General features: G+C 39.6%; 5 protein-coding genes and 1 non-coding gene across 13 annotated transcripts; 5 read left to right on the top strand and 1 right to left on the bottom strand.

The window, feature by feature from the left end:
• Positions 1-118: 118 nt before the first annotated feature.
• LOC106294985 ((+)-neomenthol dehydrogenase) lies at positions 119-1886 on the top strand. 2 transcript variants are annotated; one of them, XM_013730722.1, is made up of 5 exons: positions 119-359; positions 453-705; positions 958-1023; positions 1113-1289; positions 1385-1886. In XM_013730722.1, the coding sequence occupies exons 1-5, from the start codon at positions 346-348 to the stop codon at positions 1760-1762; spliced, it is 888 nt and encodes a 295-aa protein (XP_013586176.1). In that variant the 5' UTR covers positions 119-345; the 3' UTR covers positions 1763-1886. The 2 variants fall into 2 exon arrangements, with proteins under 2 accessions (XP_013586176.1, XP_013586177.1); XM_013730723.1 differs by lacking the exon at positions 119-359 and having other exon boundaries at positions 548-706; positions 955-1023.
• Positions 1860-5548, bottom strand: LOC106294983 (armadillo repeat-containing protein 3). Of its 6 annotated transcripts, none has more exons than XM_013730718.1 (5): positions 5186-5548; positions 4510-4575; positions 4007-4097; positions 3856-3901; positions 1860-3753 (listed from the first exon to the last, which is right to left on the bottom strand). In XM_013730718.1, the coding sequence occupies exon 5, from the start codon at positions 3704-3706 to the stop codon at positions 1997-1999; it is 1710 nt and encodes a 569-aa protein (XP_013586172.1). In that variant the 5' UTR covers positions 3707-3753; positions 3856-3901; positions 4007-4097; positions 4510-4575; positions 5186-5548; the 3' UTR covers positions 1860-1996. The 6 variants fall into 6 exon arrangements, with proteins under 6 accessions (XP_013586172.1, XP_013586171.1, XP_013586170.1 ...); XM_013730717.1 differs by having other exon boundaries at positions 4000-4097; XM_013730716.1 differs by lacking the exon at positions 4007-4097 and having other exon boundaries at positions 5190-5547.
• A 1322-nt stretch (positions 5549-6870) lies between these two features.
• Positions 6871-7996, top strand: LOC106293351. Its single transcript, XM_013729018.1, has one exon. The coding sequence runs from the start codon at positions 6970-6972 to the stop codon at positions 7435-7437; it is 468 nt and encodes a 155-aa protein (XP_013584472.1). The 5' UTR covers positions 6871-6969; the 3' UTR covers positions 7438-7996.
• Positions 7997-8401: 405 nt separating this feature from the next.
• TRNAV-UAC lies at positions 8402-8474 on the top strand. The gene has a single exon. It is a non-coding gene; the product is annotated as a tRNA-Val (tRNA).
• A 1089-nt stretch (positions 8475-9563) lies between these two features.
• LOC106295781 (subtilisin-like protease SBT1.1) lies at positions 9564-12393 on the top strand. Its single transcript, XM_013731761.1, has 2 exons — positions 9564-10289; positions 10564-12393. Exons 1-2 carry the CDS (start codon positions 9655-9657, stop codon positions 12233-12235), a joined length of 2307 nt encoding a protein of 768 aa, XP_013587215.1. The 5' UTR covers positions 9564-9654; the 3' UTR covers positions 12236-12393.
• A 788-nt stretch (positions 12394-13181) lies between these two features.
• On the top strand, positions 13182-18633 carry LOC106294909 (phospholipase D beta 1). Of its 2 annotated transcripts, XM_013730614.1 has the most exons (11): positions 13182-13391; positions 13540-15175; positions 15348-15464; positions 15540-15734; positions 16086-16334; positions 16802-16870; positions 16953-17100; positions 17383-17531; positions 17622-17798; positions 17881-18078; positions 18174-18633. In XM_013730614.1, the coding sequence occupies exons 2-11, from the start codon at positions 13577-13579 to the stop codon at positions 18465-18467; spliced, it is 3195 nt and encodes a 1064-aa protein (XP_013586068.1). In that variant the 5' UTR covers positions 13182-13391; positions 13540-13576; the 3' UTR covers positions 18468-18633. The 2 variants fall into 2 exon arrangements, with proteins under 2 accessions (XP_013586068.1, XP_013586067.1); XM_013730613.1 differs by lacking the exon at positions 13182-13391 and having other exon boundaries at positions 13424-15175.
• Positions 18634-20045: the final 1412 nt, after the last annotated feature.

The following is a 20045-nucleotide window of genomic DNA, read 5'->3' on the forward strand; positions in this document are numbered from 1 at the left end:
GGAAGCAAGGAATGTTTTTCCATGTGTTGTAATACGTGCCGAGACTTTCTTTTGACACTTCAACACAGCAATATGGTTCCCACCAAATAAGAAACTCCTATCAGTTTTTTGGCAATATTCTGCTGTGATACTTTTGGAGACATTGGTGTTTATCATTAATTTATTAAAATATAGTAAAAGCTAGCGGTGTGTGTCTTTCATGCATGTGGCACTTATTTATTCTTATCCACACAAACGAAATATAAATAAATACAGAAACGGCCTCCTCATTGATTGTTAGTTAAGCTGTATATTTATTTCAAGCCGAAGAAGAAAGATAGCTGATTGACTATTCTGATCAATCCGATGGCAGACTCAAGGTTTGTGCTTCTCTCTCTCTCTCTCTAGCTTATCCGTCTTGAGATTTCAATATAGTTAACTTGGTTTCTTTTCATATGATTTGTGTGCGCCAGAGTTGCAGTTGTAAGTGGTTCGAACAAAGGGATTGGGTTTGAGATCTGCAGGCAACTTGCTAAAAATGGGATGACTGTGATTCTAACAGCTAGAGATGAGAAGAAGGGTCTCGAAGCTGTCGAAAAGCTCAAGAGAGAGAATGGTTTTTCTGATCAAGCCATCCTCTTTCACCTACTTGATGTCTCCAATCCAGACAGCATCGCTTCTCTTGCTTCCTTTGTTAAGTCCCACTTTGGGAAACTCGATATTCTGGTAACATTTGATAATCTTTGTCAATCAAATCTCTTCTGGTTTTATCTTTTGGTCTGGGATTTATCAGTTTCACTTGCAGATCTAAGTCAGTTGATACTCCCTTTCCAACAGATCACACTTGTTATTATTTAGGCAGGATCTCATATATGTTTAGTGCTTAATCTTAAATGTAATGATCTGATCACTCCATAAAGTGACCATGTAAACTCTTTTTTTCTTCTGATTTCTTTGTTTGGTAATACATATCTACAGGTTAATAATGCCGGAGTTGGAGGGGCGAATGTTAATGTTGATGTTCTTAAATCTCAAATTGCTGAGGTGCTTTTTTCCCCTATAAACTTCCATCTCGTTCAAGAAAATTGTACAAGTAACGCTTGAGAGGTAAGTCATATATATAATATGGACAGGCTGGTGCACCGACCGATATTTCAAAGATAATGAGCGATACATATGAGATAGTGGAGGAGGCAATCAGGACGAACTACTACGGGGTAAAGCGAATGTGCGAGGCCATGATTCCTCTCCTTGAAGCTTCTGATTCCCCAAGAATCGTCAGCATTGCTTCCACCATGGGAATGTTACAGGTAAAGAGTAGTAAAGATCATGTTATCATTGGCTTTGGCTACGCCAAACTCTCGTTTATTTATTTTTTAAAAAAATTGTATTATATTGACTACAGAATGTGTCAAATGAATGGGCAAAAGGAGTGCTGGGTGATGCTGAGAATCTAACTTTAGAGAAAATAGATGAAGTGATGAACGAGTACCTCAAGGATTACAGAGAAGGCTCATTACAAGACAAAGGCTGGCCGACAGTAATGTCTGGATACATACTATCGAAAGCTGGAGTGATCGCACTGACACGAGTTTTGGCAAAGCAGAACAAAACAATCATCATCAACTGCGTTTGTCCTGGTTTCGTAAACACAGAGATCAACTTCAACACTGGGATTTTGACAGTTGAAGAAGGCGCTGCAAGTCCTGTGAAGCTGGCTTTGGTCCCTAATGGGCACCCATCTGGTCTTTTCTTTGACCGCACCAATGTCTCCAACTTTTGAGCAACAACAATGTTGTGTAAAATGGTACTGTATTATCCTATCTCAACCAATAAGGCAATAAGATTGTAATTTTCGGTAGTGAATATTTATATGTTAGTTAATAGATAGCCGAATATATTTATCAGCTTAAGAGAGTTAAAGCCCAACGGGCTTTTTGATAGCGTTCCAAGACATACTTAAAACGGTTAAATATAAAACATGTTACAACACCCTTTTAAACCTCGTATGTGTGTTTTACCGGCGGTGAAAGAAGCTTCTGAGCTTTCCTCTGTCAAGCTTCTCGAGAAGTTTATCAGCGCCCATCACTTCCATTTCCGAGAGCTTCTTCAGATAACCGATAGCTCCGTACGAGACCATCACTTTCTTACTCTTCTCGCTCCCGGCCAATCCCAATAGCCCCGCCACGGCGTACTTCTTGGCCGTGTTTCCAGGGTTCGAATCCAGCAGCATCACCAGGTTCGTCACGCTCTTCCCCTCTTTCCTCAGCTCCCTTCTTACTCTGCCCTCCGTCACCAGTCCGGCAATCGCTTGAGCCGCCGCTTCTCTACACCCGTTTGATTTCGATTCCAGAAGCTTCACCATCGCCGGAACGCACCCTGATTCTCCCACTAGTCTCTTCGCCTCCGGTGAGCTACCGAATCGACAGATCGCAGACGCCGCTGCTTGTTGCGCGCCTAAAGAGCCTGACATTAGCACGTGCGCTAATCGTGGAAGCAAGTTGAGAGCCGCCCACGTCTCTGTATTTACCGACGGGATTAGATTTCTCAGCGCGGTAACCGCCGGTTCTTGCGGCAGAGGGCCGTCGATATAAGCCAAGAGGCTCGGGACTCCGCCTTCCGAAACAATTTCTTCGCGTAGAGATTCGCTCGCTGCAGAGAGATTCTGCAAACACTGAGCCATGTGTTCTCTGCATCCCAACAGTATCCCGTTGTTTAGAAGATCTATCGACACTCTCACCATCCCTTCTTCCCCCAGCAACTGCCTCAGCTCCGCTACTCCCGATACGTTCTTCAGCGCAGCTGCTGAAGCGGCTTGCGACACCGAGTCCCCCGTTTTGCAGAGCTCGATCAGCGGCCTGATTCCTCCCTGCCCTGCGATTTCCCGCGCGTTTTCCTCTGTTATCGACAGTCTCTGGATCGCGATCGCAGCTTTCTCCTTGGCTTCGAGGCTTCCTGATTCGACTAGCCTCACCAGAGGAGGCAGCACGCCTTCGGAGACGAGCCATTCGTCGCAGTGTCCTGATTCCGCTAGTACGCTGATCAGAGTCACCGCCTTTTCTCTGATTCTTGTACAACCTGTTAACAGCTGAACCAAAGCTGCTACGTTGCCCCTTCCCATCAAAGGCATCACCATCTTCTCGTCTTCTTCCATCACCCGAATCAGGTTTTCGAGTGCGTTGTGTTTTGATTCCAAGTGACCTATCTGAAGCCTCGCCAAGAGTTCCTTTAGACTTGACATTTTGGGTGTTTCCGATGAGCTTGAGATGTATAGAGGCAACGTAGCTTCGCCTAGAACTCCCGTCTTGATCAAAACCATGCAGTCTCTTAGATTCAAATCCAGTTTTCCAGACAAAGCATCGAGATCGCTCTGCATACGCAGCTTCCCTTCGTATTCGTCAGCTGAACACAACTCCGCGAGCTCCATGGCTTCGTTGAGTGTTTTAGCCACGGATTGCAACTGCTCGTTGCAGAGCTTGTTCTTGGAGAAACAAGGGTGGCTTGAGAGGTCGGATAAACAGCCTGGGATCTGTTGGATCTTGGAGATGATGGTCTTCCATCTTCCTGTGAAATTGGGAACCGTTTTGGCTTTTTGGAGGACTGATGGGATGAGAGAATGGACGTGGGATAGCCATTCTTCAGCTGATTCTCTGTATAAGACTATCTGTTTAGCCTGTTGCTGCTCTTCAAACTTTCCCATGCTTCCTAATTCTGCCATCGTTCCCATTCGAATACAAATCAAAGCTTTGTTGTCCCTTTGGGTTTTAATTTGACCTGGGTGAAAAGAGAAAACAAAAACTTCACTGAGCCATGAAGTTCTTTGTATATCATCAACAAAACAGAAGAGTCCATGATGAGAGATGAATAGAACTTTACCTCATCTGAAACTCTCAAGTGTCAGACAGATCAGGAGACAGTTTGCCTGCAATTATAGATTAAGAAAGAAAACTTTATGGACTAGAAGACGAACACACAAACTAAAAAAAAAATTGAGTTGAGTTGAGATGAGATGAAAACAACATCTAACAGAATCACAAAGGAATGAAGTTTCCTCACGACATATCAAATCTGAGTGGTTTCTAGAGGCAGAACTATCATTAAATGCTTCTCCCTCTCCCCTAATATAGTAGTACAACATATGAGAATAAACACAAGCAAACTCATTGACAGCCACGGAATGAATATATATTCACACACTCCTAAGAAAGAACCAATCATTGTCAATGCCAAAACTTTCTAATACTCGCAAAGGTTAGTGTTGTGATTGGAGCCAATTCCTTAAAAGGAAAAAAAGGGGAAGGTGCAAGTTGTATTGTTTTTGTTAATGAATTTGGTGATGGATAGTTACAGCAGACTTTTCTTCGAAGACAAGTCAACGCCCAAAGTCTTAATTCATTAGACAACCACTTTGTAACTTATAGTAAAGCATTAATCAATGTAAGCAAGTAAGAAGTGGGTTTTGAGGATTTAGTCAAGGATGATGATGATGATCATCTTCCTAAAAAAAGGGGATCTATTTGGGTGTTTTACCTTGTTGGGTTTTTAGCAGTTGACTTTGAGAAATGATGCATCCATTGAGAAACACAACTTGGAACTCTGAAATACACAAGGTAAGCTAAGATTTTATTGAATTATTATTTGATCTTTCAAGTTAAATATCAAAAGGAAAGGGGGAGGGAAATAAAAACAGAAACAAAGAATCTAATGAGTTTAGAAACTGATGAAGACCAGAAATGAGATAAACTACTTACTTTCTGAATTACAGAATTGTCTTGTATCGGTGAGTTAAAAACAATAACTTTGGCAAAAGAAAAGCAAAATTGAGTTTGAGATAACTGCTTTTTTTTTATTAGTCATCACTTTAGCTCTATCTCTCTCCCTTTTTTTTGTGACTATTATAAACATCAACCACAAAGAAGAAGCCGACCTTTAAGAAGATTCAGAATCTCAATATAATTATCATTCAATCTTTTTTTTTTTGTTAACCAAAAAGGATTTTAACTTTAGAGGTATTCTTTTAAACCAGAAAGAAAAAGCTCGATGAATGAGAGAAGTAGATTCAAATTTGTGGATTTGGAACTTTGGAATCAGAATGAATGAATTACTTTTAATAAACCACTCATTGAATGAAAGATAATCAAAGCAATTATGGGAGACAAAAGTTGAGATTTAGAACATTGTTTTCGTGAATAATAGTAATACTTACTTACTTGCCCAGCAGACACGACAAGGACGCCAAAAAATGTTTTGTTATGTGATGAAGAAGAACCTAATAAAGCTGGGAGAGCTGTTGAGAGATCTTGCAGAAACAAATACAAACTGCTCACTTCTCTTCCTCAAAAAAAAAGACTATTAAATTAAAACACAAACACCTCCTTCTCCTCCTGTCTTTTTTTGCTCATATATTTAAATATTTGAATATTTTCAAATCACAAACACCATCTAGAGAGAGAGAGAGAGAGAGAGAGAGAGAGAGAGAGAATATTTATTAGAGGTCCAAAGTAGGACAGAGTACAAAACTAAAGACGACTTCGATCAAATCCCGATCTCTGTTTAAAATCCTTATTTCTTTACTTTGCTTATTTACTTTCTTTCAAAAATATGAAAATTATGGAAACATAATAATACTATTACAGTAGTGTCGGGTCGATCTGCTCCCAAGAAAAGCCCTACGCCCTTAAAAGCGGTAACTTTTTTTTTCCTGTAGGGATCCAACGGCTGTGGTTGATCTTACCAGATTTCATTTGACCCGTTAGATCTGTTTAACGTTACACAACTCATTGACGTGTCTTGATCCGTAGGACCGTTCGATCTGCTTCAAACTGAGCTACTTTACTGGGATGTGCTACGTGTCGCTCCGATTTCAATTTTTTCTGAATCCAAAGACTGAATGCTCCAATTACTATCATGTGCTTCTACTTTAGTGATATTACAAAAAAATGCCACACATAGCAGCATGTGCGACTCGCCTGAGCTATGGACAAAAGGGCCCCCACTTAATTTTGCTAACAATTGGTAAAACAGCAGATCGTCTTTTCTTTTGTTCCTCGAATAACTCTCTAATGACACCTAAGTTTTCAAGAGTTGCTACTTTGGCATACAAACAACTGTTATTATCTTTTAAACAATGGTTGCTTCACGTGACATGATTCTTTATTCTCGTGCTATCTGATCATTAGAAAGGTATTAAAATAAAGAAACTGTGATTAGCATTTTAAAAAAAAATTAAACCTATATATATTGACAACTTATATTTCGAATGAGAATGGTAAACTCTTGAATCGCAAAAAAAAAACAAGACAACATTTTGTGAATAACTTTATGATAATTACACACTTCTTTAAAGAGTGAATGCATGAATGTGCTATTTGATTTATTTTGTGAATAACTTTATGATAACTTTATGTTTTAAGCTGCTCATTATTTTTTCAGATCACTAAATGCAGAAAAATATATACATCTTCAAACCCTCTCACACGTAGAACACTTTATTTGTTGTAAAGATAAAACGTCTGGGAAAAAAGTGTACATGCAATGTAAATGATTTTATAAAAGCCAAACATATAGTGTCAACATAATTCATTGGCAACCTTTTTCACTATGGTGTTATTGCAAAGGACGACCATATAAAATCAGATGATTATTGATGAGCTGGATTTGGATTTGAAGAGGTCCATTTTAGAAGGAGAGTAATCTAGTTTGCCCCCTTTAACAAAAGTAATCTAATTTGTCCCGGTCAGAAAAAAAATATTCTCGATACCCCTTCTTTATTCTTCTGAATACCCCTCATTTAAACAGATTACAAACCTCGCGAGTAGGCTTTATTTGCACAAGTAAAGCCCATTTATAAAAAGAGAGAAAAAGGCCCAAAAAGGCAAGTACTTGGTCTCTTCTTCCGACCAAACTCTGGTACTTGCTGCTGTGATTCTCTGTTAAAAGAATCTAAAACACACAAAATATCTGGAGAAAATTTAGAAAGAGAGTAAGGTCATGGGAAACAGAAAGCCAGTAGCTGAGCTGATAGCATCGCTGGAGCAAGCAACACTCATGTCTCATCAAATTGGAACCGCCGTGGAACGAAACCAGCTCCTTCAAATCTCCTCCTCTCTCCGCACAGCCCACCACCGCCTCTCCACCTTGCTCTTGTCCACCGTTCCATCGCCGGCATCTGATAACTCTGTCTCCTCCGTCGATCCGATGCAATTAGGGGAGGGCGAGGCTGAAGCGATGGAAGATGAGAGAGACTCGGCGGTGGAGAAGGTGGAGGAGAAGATGAGAGAGTGTTTTATAAGGAACAAGAGGGCCAAGAAGCGGCCACTGTCTCCGTCGTCTGCGGTGGTGGAGACTTCGGCGACAGAAGAGAGGAGTAGCCGTGATTATTATTACGGGCAGTTCGATTTGGACCCAAATGCCTCCAAGTTGAGAGCTTTGGATCTTATCTACCAATTCCATGGATGATAGTAGATTAATCTCACTGTAGACCATTTTTATTTTTTTTTAAATTCAAGGTTTAGATTTGAGAAGCTTTCGTGATTATAAAAAGAAAAACACTTATCAATTTGGGAAAACAATTTTACATTGCAGAGACGGTGAGTTTCTTCAAGAACAGCATTGGGTCTGTGTTCTCAACATTATTTCTCTTCCCATTGAATGCAGAAATTCACCTTGTTTTGTGAGATTGGATTCAGCTGTTTTTGTTGCTCAGAAGCAGACTGAAGAGAGTTCTATCAACCATAGAGAAGCAACTTTTGGTGTGTTTCAGTCTGAATGTTACAACAAGACCAAAAGCGGGCATATATATATATATATGTATATGTAAATGGTAGTGATTCATTGTCACTGTGATGCAAAAGTTTAGACAGTTAAAATAGAATTATACCTTTGGCTGAGGGAAGAAGTGTTCTCCCTAGGAACTCTTGAAATGTATTCCGGTTCTTGAAAAAGAGGAAGTTTCTCATCGAAAAAGGACATTAACAATCACGAGATTCATGTACCTTAGTAGAAGTTGACCACAATGTTGATGGGTCGGGTCGGTGTTCAGATGTTCGCAATGCTGCGGGGGGGGGGGGGGGGAATTGGTTATATACTAAAGTATCTGAATTGATCCTTTGAAAACGAGGAGAACATGTTTTGGTTTGCCTTGAGTAAGAGAGCAACTTGTGAGAAGTTGTCGAATAGTTGCTTAGCAACATCAAAAATATATACAATCCCGTCGTTTATCCATGACTGCGGGAGAGAATTGTAACTGATAAAGTGATAATTGATGTTAGTAATATTAGCACACTCATCCTCTTCGCTCCCGAATAAGACCAAACCTTCAATTTTGTTTTTCATATGTGCTGTTTTTTTTCTTCTTCTTTCTATTAACAGGCTTTATTTCTGTACGAAAATTTTAATGACCAACTAGGAACTCTAGGCATATGGTGCTGTGGTGTAGTGGTTATCACGTTTGCCTTACACGCAAAAGGTCTCCAGTTCGATCCTGGGCAGCACCATTTTCTTCTTTTAACTTTTTGGTGAAAAGAACTTTCAAATTGAAAAATAAAAAGCTTAGTTTGTGTTTACTCAGTGTGAAGACTTTAGACGGTCCAAGACCTTCTTGGTGTATAGATGAAGATCTTGTGAAGAGCCAATTATTTGGTGTATTTACATCTCAATCCTCTTTACGTCTTTACGATTAATATCTCTGACGTTCATAGGAGTGGAAAACTAAAATACTAAAATATAAAAACAACAAGGTTGGTCGTTGTTGCTTACGTGTTCCAACTTGGATTCAAAGCCAAGACAAAAGAGATGGTCTGAAAGAGAGATAGAAGGTCAGTGAAGTGTGAACAAGCAATGATTTGAATTATAAGAAGAAGTGTAAAAGTATTGAAGAGGTCAGAAAACATATTATGATGAGTGATATTAGGTCACGCCCCAATTATTATGGCATTGTCCCCCCTCATTAATGCCACCTACCGGCGGTGGAAGCTGCATCCCCCCGTCCGTCTTCAAAATATCAAAACTAGTGTACTACCTGTTTTTCTCGTATTATTATATTTCTTTAACCCACCTAATTAGCTTGAACAACTTTTCTTCGACGTTAAGTGGAATCACAATAACACAAGTATTTAGTAGTAGTATTTACTAGCTAATATATATGGTGAAATTATCACAGTGGAGTTATAAATAATCACTACGTACGACTTGCATGACACCCATAAGCATGTGCAATGGAGATATTAAATTAATGAATAACTCAGCTTTATTGTGATTTCCCTTGCGAAATCAACCAATGATTTGTGAAAGGATGCAGAATCAACCAACTAAGCATTTTACATATCAAAGGCTAAACAATATCCCTCACTCTTCGTTATATTTCAATCAATACGTGTGTATGCTTGCTAGCTTGCTTTTATTGGTAAAAATATAAATGAACCCACGAAGGCACGACTCTTAAAGCCAACATTTATGTAACAAACGCACATAACAGCGACAGTTACAAACTCATATAGTATCACGTATTTCATTGAGTTAAAAAAAAAAAAACATTTCTTTTTTATGATTGTTCTTTTTGAGGTCACATTTTCCTCAGCTTACAGCTCCACAGTATTCACACGTCAGCCCATATATTTTTATGTGTTTATATACAACATAGAGACGAGATCATAGATACATCTATCTACTTCTTTAATGCTCTTCTTTCCCTTTTGCGATAACCGTCCCATGATGTTCATCAGATCATTACTCTTCCTCTTTTTCCTTTTCTTCACATCAAATGCTTCGTCCTTTAAACAAACCTACGTGATCCACACTGTCAAAACCAATACCAAAGACATCGTTTCTTCGCTTCTGAATTCACTCCAAACAGATAGTAATATCCAAGACGACAATGATTTTGCCCTCCCCGAGATCCACTATATTTACGAGAATGCAATGTCCGGTTTCTCCGCGACTCTCACCGACGACCAGCTCGAGACAGTGAAGAACTCACGAGGGTTTATCTCGGCGTATCCAGACGAGCTCCTGTCTCTACACACAACCCATTCTCACGAGTTTCTTGGTCTCGAGTTTGGGATCAGACTTTGGAACGAGACGAGTCTATCTTCCGACGTTATCATCGGCCTTGTGGACACAGGGATCTCGCCGGAGCACGTGAGCTTCCGAGACACGCACATGCCTCCAGTCCCGTCTAGATGGAGAGGTTCGTGCGATGAAGGCACAAACTTCTCTTCTTCGTCGTGTAACAAGAAGATCATTGGAGCTGGCGCGTATTACAAAGGCTACGAATCCATCGTTGGAAAAATCAACGAAACCACTGACTTCAGGTTAGATATATATATATATAGTATATGGTTGAAAAATTAACTAGTAATTTTAATAATGCCAAGTATTTTCTTTCTTTTTCGACTAAAGACTTTCGAATTAAAACAATAGTATTTTCATACAAACAGCGTAGTAATTTCTTTCTTTTTTACTATTCAAATTAAAATAATATTTTTTGGTTATTTTGAATATTTCATATGGGTTAAGTTGTTTTTCATTACAATTGTCATCCTTGTAACAAAAAAAAAAAGCGTGACTAATCGATTGATTCTTTAGGTCGGCACGAGATGCACAAGGACACGGGACGCATACGGCATCTACAGCTGCGGGAGACATTGTCCGGAAAGCGAGTTATTTCGGGGTAGCAAAAGGCCGTTTCGCTTCAGGAATGAGGTTTAGTTCGAGGATCGCTGCTTACAAAGCTTGTTGGGCGTTAGGTTGCGCCAGCACCGACGTATTGGCAGCCATTGACCGAGCCATCTTAGACGGTGTCGATGTGATCTCTCTCTCGCTAGGTGGTTCTTCACGTCCGTTCTACGTCGACCCTATCGCCATCGCTGCGTTTGGAGCGATGCAGAAGAACGTTTTCGTATCTTGCTCTGCTGGTAACTCGGGTCCAGCTAAATCCACAGTGAGTAACGGAGCCCCTTGGTTGATGACTGTTGCCGCTAGTTATACTGACAGAACGTTTCCGGCGATTGTCCGTATCGGGACCGGTAAAAAGATAGTTGGATCGTCCTTGTACAAAGGGAGAGGCTTTGAGAATCTGTCTTTAGCGTTTAACACAACGGCCGGAGGAGGAAGCGGGGCCGAGTTCTGTATTAGGAACTCGCTCAGGAGAGAACTTGTCGAGGGTAAAATCGTCATTTGCTTGAGAGGAGCCGGCGGCAGAACGACCAAGGGAGAAGAGGTGAAACAGAACGGCGGCGTAGCGATGCTTCTGGTGAGCAGAGTGACGGAAGGAGAGGAGCTCCTAGCTGATCCTCACGTTTTACCGGCGGTCTCTATCGGATATTCTGACGGAGTAGTCTTGCTGAAGTACATCGCCGGCGGAGGTGGTACGGCAAACGCCACCGTCGCATCAATTGGATTCAGAGGAACAGAGTACGGTGCGAGAGCTCCGATCGTCGCGGCGTTCTCATCCAGGGGACCTAGTGTCGCCGGGCCGGAAATAGTTAAACCGGACATTTCAGCGCCCGGTTTGAACATCCTAGCCGGTTGGTCGCCGTTCTCGAGCCCTAGCCTCCTAAGATCAGACCAGAGGCGCGTCCAGTTCAACATCATCTCTGGAACCTCCATGGCTTGTCCACACGTCAGCGGAATCGCCGCTCTAATCAAATCTGTTCACGGCGACTGGTCACCGGCGATGATTAAATCGGCGCTCTTGACGACGGCGAGTACAACGGACAACAGGAATCAACCGATCGGAGATATGGGCGCGGGACCCAATTCGGCGGCAACAGCTTTTGATTTTGGAGCTGGACACGTGGATCCAACCAGAGCGGTAGATCCAGGACTGGTATACGACCTCTCAACCGTCGACTATCTGAACTACTTGTGCAGCTTAGATTACACGAGCGAGAGGATACTCTTGTTCTCCGGCACCAACTACACGTGTCCTGCTAGTCCTGGTGATTTGAACTATCCGTCCTTCGCCGTTAACTTGGCCAATGGCGCGAAGTTGAAAACGGTGAGATCATATAGGAGGACCGTGACGAACGTTGGGTCGCCGGCGTGTGAGTATATGGCTCACGTTGAGGAACCAAAAGGTGTGGAGGTGAGGGTGGAGCCCAAGGTTCTAAAGTTCCAAAAGGTTCGTGAGAGGCTGAGTTATACGGTGACGTTCGCTGCAGAAGCATCAAGAAACTCATCTTCTTCATTTGGAGCTTTGGTTTGGATATCTGACAAGCACAAGGTCAGAAGCCCACTTGCGGTGACGTGGGAGTGATATTCTCTGCCTATATTTATTAGCCAAAGAAATCAATTATCTGATTTTTTCAATATTTGATGAACAAAAGCTTGCCGTAACTTGTAAGATTTTGAGAATAACAATCTATTTGTTGCTAAAAAAAAAGAAGAGAATAACAATCTATTATGTTTAATTTTTTTATCTATGCTTATATATTTCCTTCGTAAAAAAGTTCATCATATGCCGACGAACAAAAGCTTGCCGTAACTTGTAAGATTTTGAGAATAACAATCTATTTGTTGCTAAAAAAAAAGAAGAGAATAACAATCTATTATGTTTAATTTTTTTATCTATGCTTATATATTTCCTTCGTAAAAAAGTTCATCATATGCAAAAAAAAAAAAAAAAAAAAAGTTCATCATATAATTGGCTGGAAAAAATAATAAGTCATATGGTATTTCCTTCGAGATCTGATCCTATATATTATGGCAGATAATTTTTTTACTTAGTATATATTAAAAAAGAAATCAAGTTTTTTTTGCAAACAATTAATGTTAGTTTCCAAACAGCCCAAAAATATTACATGTAATGATTATAGTAATTGATTATGAAATTTATAGAAAGTGTGTATAATGATTTATCAATTTAATTGTTAGAAATTATTTATTAACCTATATAAAGTATGAAAATAATTAGTAGTTTTATATTTTTATATAAAACATTATATGAATATTAATATATTATAATTGTTATGTTTTGTAAAGTTTGCACACAAATTCTAAAAAATTAAAAAGATTTAGAAATCATTTATAGTGATATACAAAATTATTATAAGATTTATAAAATCATTTATTATAGCTTACAAAATTATTTTATAAAATTTACAGTTTATTTATAAGAACCAAAATATAATATATATTTCTTAAAAATACTCTCACACCCCGCGGGACCTAGATACACAGATAGAATTATAATACACGTGTTAAAGCGGGAAAGGTGGAACGGGCTAAATAAAGTGGCATGCAAAAACAAGGAGAAACAAAGATTGTGGGGGAACCTGGAATAGCCGGTTGTTAAAGACACGAAAAAGAAAGACGCGTAGGAGTGTTTATTCCTTAGAATCGTCTCGTCTCGTCTCGTCTCCTCTCCTCTCTGCGCGTGCGTTTCGTCTCCGAAGGTCCCACCATTTCCTCAGGTAAGTTTCGTCGGAGTCTGTTAAATAGATAATTGCAAACCCTTAAAAGAGTTTTGGAAGAAATACAAAAATCCCATTTCTCTCTTGTTTCTGTCTATAAAACACATTTTGATTCAGCGGCGATTGATCTTAACTATTGATTTCGCAGATCCGAGTGTTGTTAGGTTAGGTTAGATAGATAGAAAATGGAGAATTATGGACCACGATATCCCTACCCTTATCCGCAGTACCCATACCAACCTTCTTACCAATACCCACCAGCTCCTTACAGACCTCCGGGTCCCGGTTCAGAGCAATACCAACATCCTCCTCCTCCACCTTATTATCCTTACCCTCCTCCTCCTCCTTACGCACCACCACCATATGCTTCGCCTCCTCCGCTTCACCAGCACGCTTCAGGCTCTCATTCTGGCCCATTGGACTACCCCCCACGATCATCATCTCCTGAGTATCACCGCCATTCTTTCGACTACCAGCCTTCTCCTTACCCTTCTCCTTATCCTCCTCATCCCCAGGGCACCTATGCTCCTCCTCCTCCTCCTCCTCCTCACTATCCCTATCAAGAGCCTCCCCGATACGCCCCTCCTGAAACTAAACCCCAAGACCCTCCTCCTCCTCCCCCCTCTAAAACTCAAGCCTTTCCAGAATACCGCAGGCAAGACTGTCTCACTTCTGTGCCTAATGATAACGTAAGCAATTCTGCTCCCTCTTACGATGAACTTCTTGGTGGCCTCCGCATTTCTGACAAACCTCAGCTCTCTTCCTACCCTTCCAACTCCTGGCTTTCCCGTCCTGCCGATTTGTATGGTTACCCTAACAGCTCCTTTCCAAGCAACTCTCACCTCCCTATCTTAGACCGCGTTGATTCCTCTTCTTCTGGCTATGCTTCCTCTGAATCCCCTCATGGTGTCGACATGCGTATGACCCTCTTTGGTAAAGGCTCCTTGAAGGTCCTTTTGCTCCATGGTAATTTTGACATCTGGATCTATCATGCCAAAAACCTCCCTAACATGGACATGTTCCATAAGACTCTCGGTGACGTTTTTGGAGGCCAGCTCAACAGGAAAATTACCAGTGATCCTTACGTCTCTGTATCTGTCGCTGGTGCTGTTATTGGTAGAACCTACGTTATGAGCAACAGTGAAAACCCTGTCTGGATGCAGCATTTTTATGTTCCCGTTGCTCATCATGCTGCTGAAGTTCATTTTGTTGTTAAAGACAGTGATGTTGTTGGTTCTCAGCTTATTGGTTTGGTTACTATCCCCGTCGAACAGATCTACTCTGGCGCCAAAATTGAAGGCACTTTTCCTATTCTTAGCAGTAACGGCAAGCCTTGTAAACCTGGTGCTAATTTATCACTATCCATCCAGTATACTCCTATGGAGAAACTTAGTGTTTATCATCATGGTGTTGGGGCTGGTCCTGATTACCAGGGCGTGCCCGGAACTTATTTTCCCCTTAGAAAAGGCGGAACTGTGACCTTGTACCAAGATGCTCATGTCCCTGAAGGTATGCTCCCTGGTATTAGACTAGACAATGGAATGTCTTACCAACATGGCAAGTGCTGGCATGACATGTTTGATGCCATACGCCAGGCCAGGCGTTTAATTTATATCACTGGTTGGTCAGTCTGGCACAAAGTTAGGCTGGTTCGGGATAAAGTAGGTCCTGCGTCAGCATGTACTCTTGGTGAGCTCCTAAGATCAAAGTCCCAAGAAGGTGTGAGAGTCCTGCTTTTGGTTTGGGATGATCCAACTTCACGAAGCATCTTGGGTTATAAAACAGTACGTTACCACTTCTTTTTGTTTTCTTCTTCTTTATTTTCTGATTTTTATTTCATATCTAGTGTGTACAAGTCTGACATATTTAGAGTTTCTGGTTTCTTTGACATTTCTTCTTATCTAGAGCATACTAGTTTTTTTTTAAATCTTTTGACTCATCTTGGTAACGGTACAGGACGGTGTTATGGCCACGCATGATGAGGAGACACGCCGTTTCTTCAAGCACTCCTCAGTTCAAGTCCTGCTCTGCCCCCGTAATGCTGGAAAGCGACATAGTTGGGTCAAGCAGAGGGTAGAGTATCACTTTCTTTTCTTTTGTGTGTGTTAAACTAGGTATCCAGCTTCTAACTAAATTTTGGTCTATCAGGAAGTTGGGACAATCTATACACACCACCAAAAAAACGTAATAGTGGATGCCGATGCTGGTGCTAACAGAAGGAAAATTGTAGCTTTCGTCGGTGGGCTTGATCTGTGTGATGGCCGATATGACACTCCTCAACATCCTTTGTTTAGGACACTTCAAACAATTCATAAAGATGATTTTCACAACCCTACCTTTACGGTACAGTTTGTTAATATCCTCTTTCGTTTTAGAATATTGCGTAGCTTTCTTGGCAGTTACGTAGTAAGCGATCACCTTGAATGATAGCTAGGACTTCTTTTCCCCCTAAAATACGATCTTTGTATCATATATAACCAGATAGCTAGTTTATGATTCTTTACAAAAGGACTTGTCTTCCTAATCTTCTCCAAATCCTTTTCTTGAGCTCTTCACATTCTTGCATAGCTCCTCCTGGTGGATTTTTTCATTTGTAAAAATTTATTGAGCTGGAAGATTGATAAAAAAATGGTACCCAATCTTATTTTTTTTTCTGGATGGGATAACCTTAAGTTTTTGTCATCATCTCATCAGGGAAACCTTTCTGGATGTCCAAGAGAGCCGTGGCATGACTTGCACAGTAAGATTGATGGCCCGGCTGCATATGATGTGCTAACCAACTTCGAGGAGAGGTGGTTGAAGGCTGCGAAGCCTAGCGGGATCAAGAAGTTTAAGACATCCTATGATGATGCGTTGTTGAGGATCGATAGGATTCCAGATATAGTAGGAGTTTCGGATACCCCTACTATTAGCGAGAACGATCCTGAGGCTTGGCATGTTCAGGTAAGAATATCAAAACTGATACTGTCTAGAAGAAGACCTGAGAGGCTGAGTATTTTAACGAAACCATGATTAACAGTCTTTAGCATTGCGTTGGAGTTAGAGATGAATAGAAAGAGTTGATGAACTTAAGCATTTATGTGAAACCAACCAATATGTGTCTGCTATCTTGATTGAGCATATGCTAATTAGTGACTAGATTCGTTTAGCAAGATAACGTCTGACATCAGTTTCCTTGTACCTATTTCTTCTCTTTATACTGTTATCTAGCCATCGATATGAAATGGGTCTTTCAGGATTACCTTTATATAGTGGTTTCATTGAGACTATCATGCACAGTCGATGAAATATGTCATACTATCATACATATTTTGAATTGTCCAGGAAAACAATTTTTTGTATGTTGGTAAAATATAGTCGTGGTTCATATTACGCAGGCTAATCTGATGTTTTTTGCTGGTTTGATTCAGATTTTCCGTTCAATCGATTCAAACTCTGTAAAAGGTTTCCCAAAGGATCCAAAAGATGCTACATACAAGGTGACTTGAAAATCTTTTCTTTTGTGCTTGGATGTCTAAATATTTTGAAAAATTAATCCTGAAAAGCTTTTGTTTTGGATAGAACTTGGTGTGTGGGAAGAACGTGCTCATTGATATGAGCATACACACAGCCTATGTCAAGGCAATTCGTGCAGCTCAACATTTCATATATATTGAGAATCAATATTTCATTGGGTCTTCCTACAATTGGAATGCGCACAAGGACATAGGTTCAGTTACATATCTCTGCTTGTTTATTTCAAGAATACAAAGAAAACTAAGTTCTTTTTAATTTTTCCTTACAATTATGATTTCATTATCCTAGCCTAGGATAGGCCTCATACGTTTTTGTCTGCGTACTTTATATTGTGTCACGTGTTACTTGACTACCATCTACTTGTTAACTTTGTACAAAGCTTTAGCTTACTTTTTTTTTTATTTGTGTGTCTCTAATTTTTCTTGATTTTTTTTAGGAGTTGTAATTGGCTCTCAACGTTGCTTTTGTTGTGTAGGTGCTAATAATTTGATTCCTATGGAAATTGCGTTGAAGATAGCTGAAAAGATAAGGGCAAATGAACGCTTTGCTGCATATATAGTCATTCCAATGTGGCCAGAAGGTGTTCCAACTGGTGCTGCTACCCAGAGGATTCTTTATTGGCAGGTACCTATTTCCGAGTAAATATGCTCTTGTTGTCTAGAAATCACGAAACTAAGCAGAGAATATTGAAACACTGAATGTCAATCGTTGCAGCACAAGACAATGCAGATGATGTATGAAACTATCTACAAGGCGTTAGTGGAGACCGGACTTGAGGGAGCATTCTCCCCACAAGATTACCTCAATTTCTTCTGTCTTGGCAACAGAGAAATGGTGGATGGAATCGATAACTCGGGAACAGGAAGTCCAAGCAACGCAAACACTCCTCAGGTAATAAACTGAATCCGAGACTGTCATGTAAATTTGATTGATCATGTTGCTGAGAAGATGATTCCTGATAATGGTATGGCAGGCATTGAGTCGGAAAAGCAGAAGGTTTATGATCTATGTTCACTCGAAAGGGATGGTCGTAGATGATGAATACGTAGTAATTGGATCGGCAAATATAAACCAGCGATCAATGGAAGGCACAAGAGATACAGAGATTGCAATGGGAGCTTATCAGCCACAGCATACATGGGCAAGGAAACATTCTGGTCCAAGGGGTCAGGTACATCCCGATGATAATAACCACATAATCAGTTGCGAGTTCATTTTTTCCGGTTCTAAAGTTAGGATCATTGGCTTCTTCTTTTATGTGTGCAGATATATGGATACAGAATGTCGCTGTGGGCAGAGCATATGGCAACATTAGATGACTGTTTCACCCAACCAGAGAGTATAGAATGTGTAAGGAAAGTGAGAACAATGGGGGAGAGAAACTGGGAACAGTTTGCAGCTGAAGAAGTGTCAGACATGAGAGGACATCTTTTAAAGTATCCAGTGGAAGTGGATCGCAAAGGCAAAGTCCGACCACTACCTGGGAGTGAGGCGTTCCCGGACGTGGGAGGTAACATTGTCGGATCGTTCATAGCCATACAGGAGAATCTAACCATTTGACATATAAGTTACTGAACCAGTGGTGTTGTGGATATTTATTTATTGAGAGTTGAAAATTGGTTAATGGTTTAACTTTTACACATTGGGTGGGGGGTATATAAAGAATAAAGATAATTCATATTTGTGGTGTACAAACTGGTTAATGTATTTGAAGTTTCTTCCACCATGTTTCGAGTTCATCAATTAGGGACACACCTATACACTTGTTTAGTTCTTTAGCAGCATCACATTTATGTTTTTGGATGAAAACACCCCTTCACTACTATTCCTTTCTAACAGAAAAAAAAATATACGCAGTCTTCGTTGTATTATAACTGAAAACACTGCACAAACATAACAGAAGGCAAAAGATTGTTATGTTTGATCCCTCTATCCTGTAAAGAGTAGCACATTGAAAAGAATGCAAACAAAAACTTAAATACTTTTCCACCCATATATATAGTTCAGAAACAGAGACAAGGAGAAGATACAGAAGACGCAATGTAGGAAGCAAATGAATTTCGAGAGACTGTGGTCAACGATAAAAGAAACTTTAGATTTTCTTCTAAAGGGATAGAACAAAGCCTTTATCTTTCTCAACTCTTGATCCGTTCGAGTTCTTCTTCAGCTGTTTTCAGCTGCAATCGCAATGTGTGTACTCTCCGCTCCTGGTCTTCTACATTGCTTCTGCTTGTGGTGGGATGGTACGGCGTTAAGAAGTTATCCGAGAATGCCTTTAAGGCTTCCACCCCTGTGACCTGTGATCCCACCACATTCCACAGGAACATGTTTAAATAATGTCCAGAGTAAAACGAGTCTTTTGGTTTTTAGGAAGAAATCTAGAGAAACAACTAATCGACCTAATGGACTGGGTTTCAAAAATCGTGCATAGGAAAGTGTGTTTTCTTGCGAGCATTTTTTTAATGACGAACGAATATTCTATTACTCAAGTTTAATATAGTCTGGATAACCAAACTTGAATAGAACAACCAAAGTAAAACAATCTTATATACTAAAACAGAAGTCACAACCTTGATTTATGTGTGATTTTTTTTAAAAATGGACCTAATAGACATATTACTAAAAAGTTATGTTACATTTAATATCTAATCTTATCATTTAAATTTTGGACCAACCAAAATTTTTTATTAGACTATCAATAATTGGATTTAAACAATAGATGATCAATTAGATTTATAGATAATATAAATTAAATATATATAATTTAATATTGTAATACTATACCTCTATATGCTAAATATTTAAATATTTGTCGAAGTTAACTTTTAAAATTATAAAGATTTTTTTTTAAATAACAAAAATCATATTATCTAACAATGATTAATCTTTACTACCTTAAACCAATGAAAAAAAATTTAAACTATAAAGTTTATTCTAAAAATTAAACAAAAACTAATGTTTAATTATTTACTCGATAATATAAATTTATGAAGCGAAAAGTTTAATTTTTTAAAAACTTTATAAATTTATGAAATGTTACAATATCTTTGAATATGACAATAAAACAATATTTTACTAATCTTTATATATATAGTTATGATTTTAATAATGAAATAATAATCCGAAAATATATATATA

This window comes from Brassica oleracea, chromosome C5, assembly GCF_000695525.1.
Source record: "Brassica oleracea var. oleracea cultivar TO1000 chromosome C5, BOL, whole genome shotgun sequence".
Classification (NCBI taxonomy): domain Eukaryota; kingdom Viridiplantae; phylum Streptophyta; class Magnoliopsida; order Brassicales; family Brassicaceae; genus Brassica; species Brassica oleracea.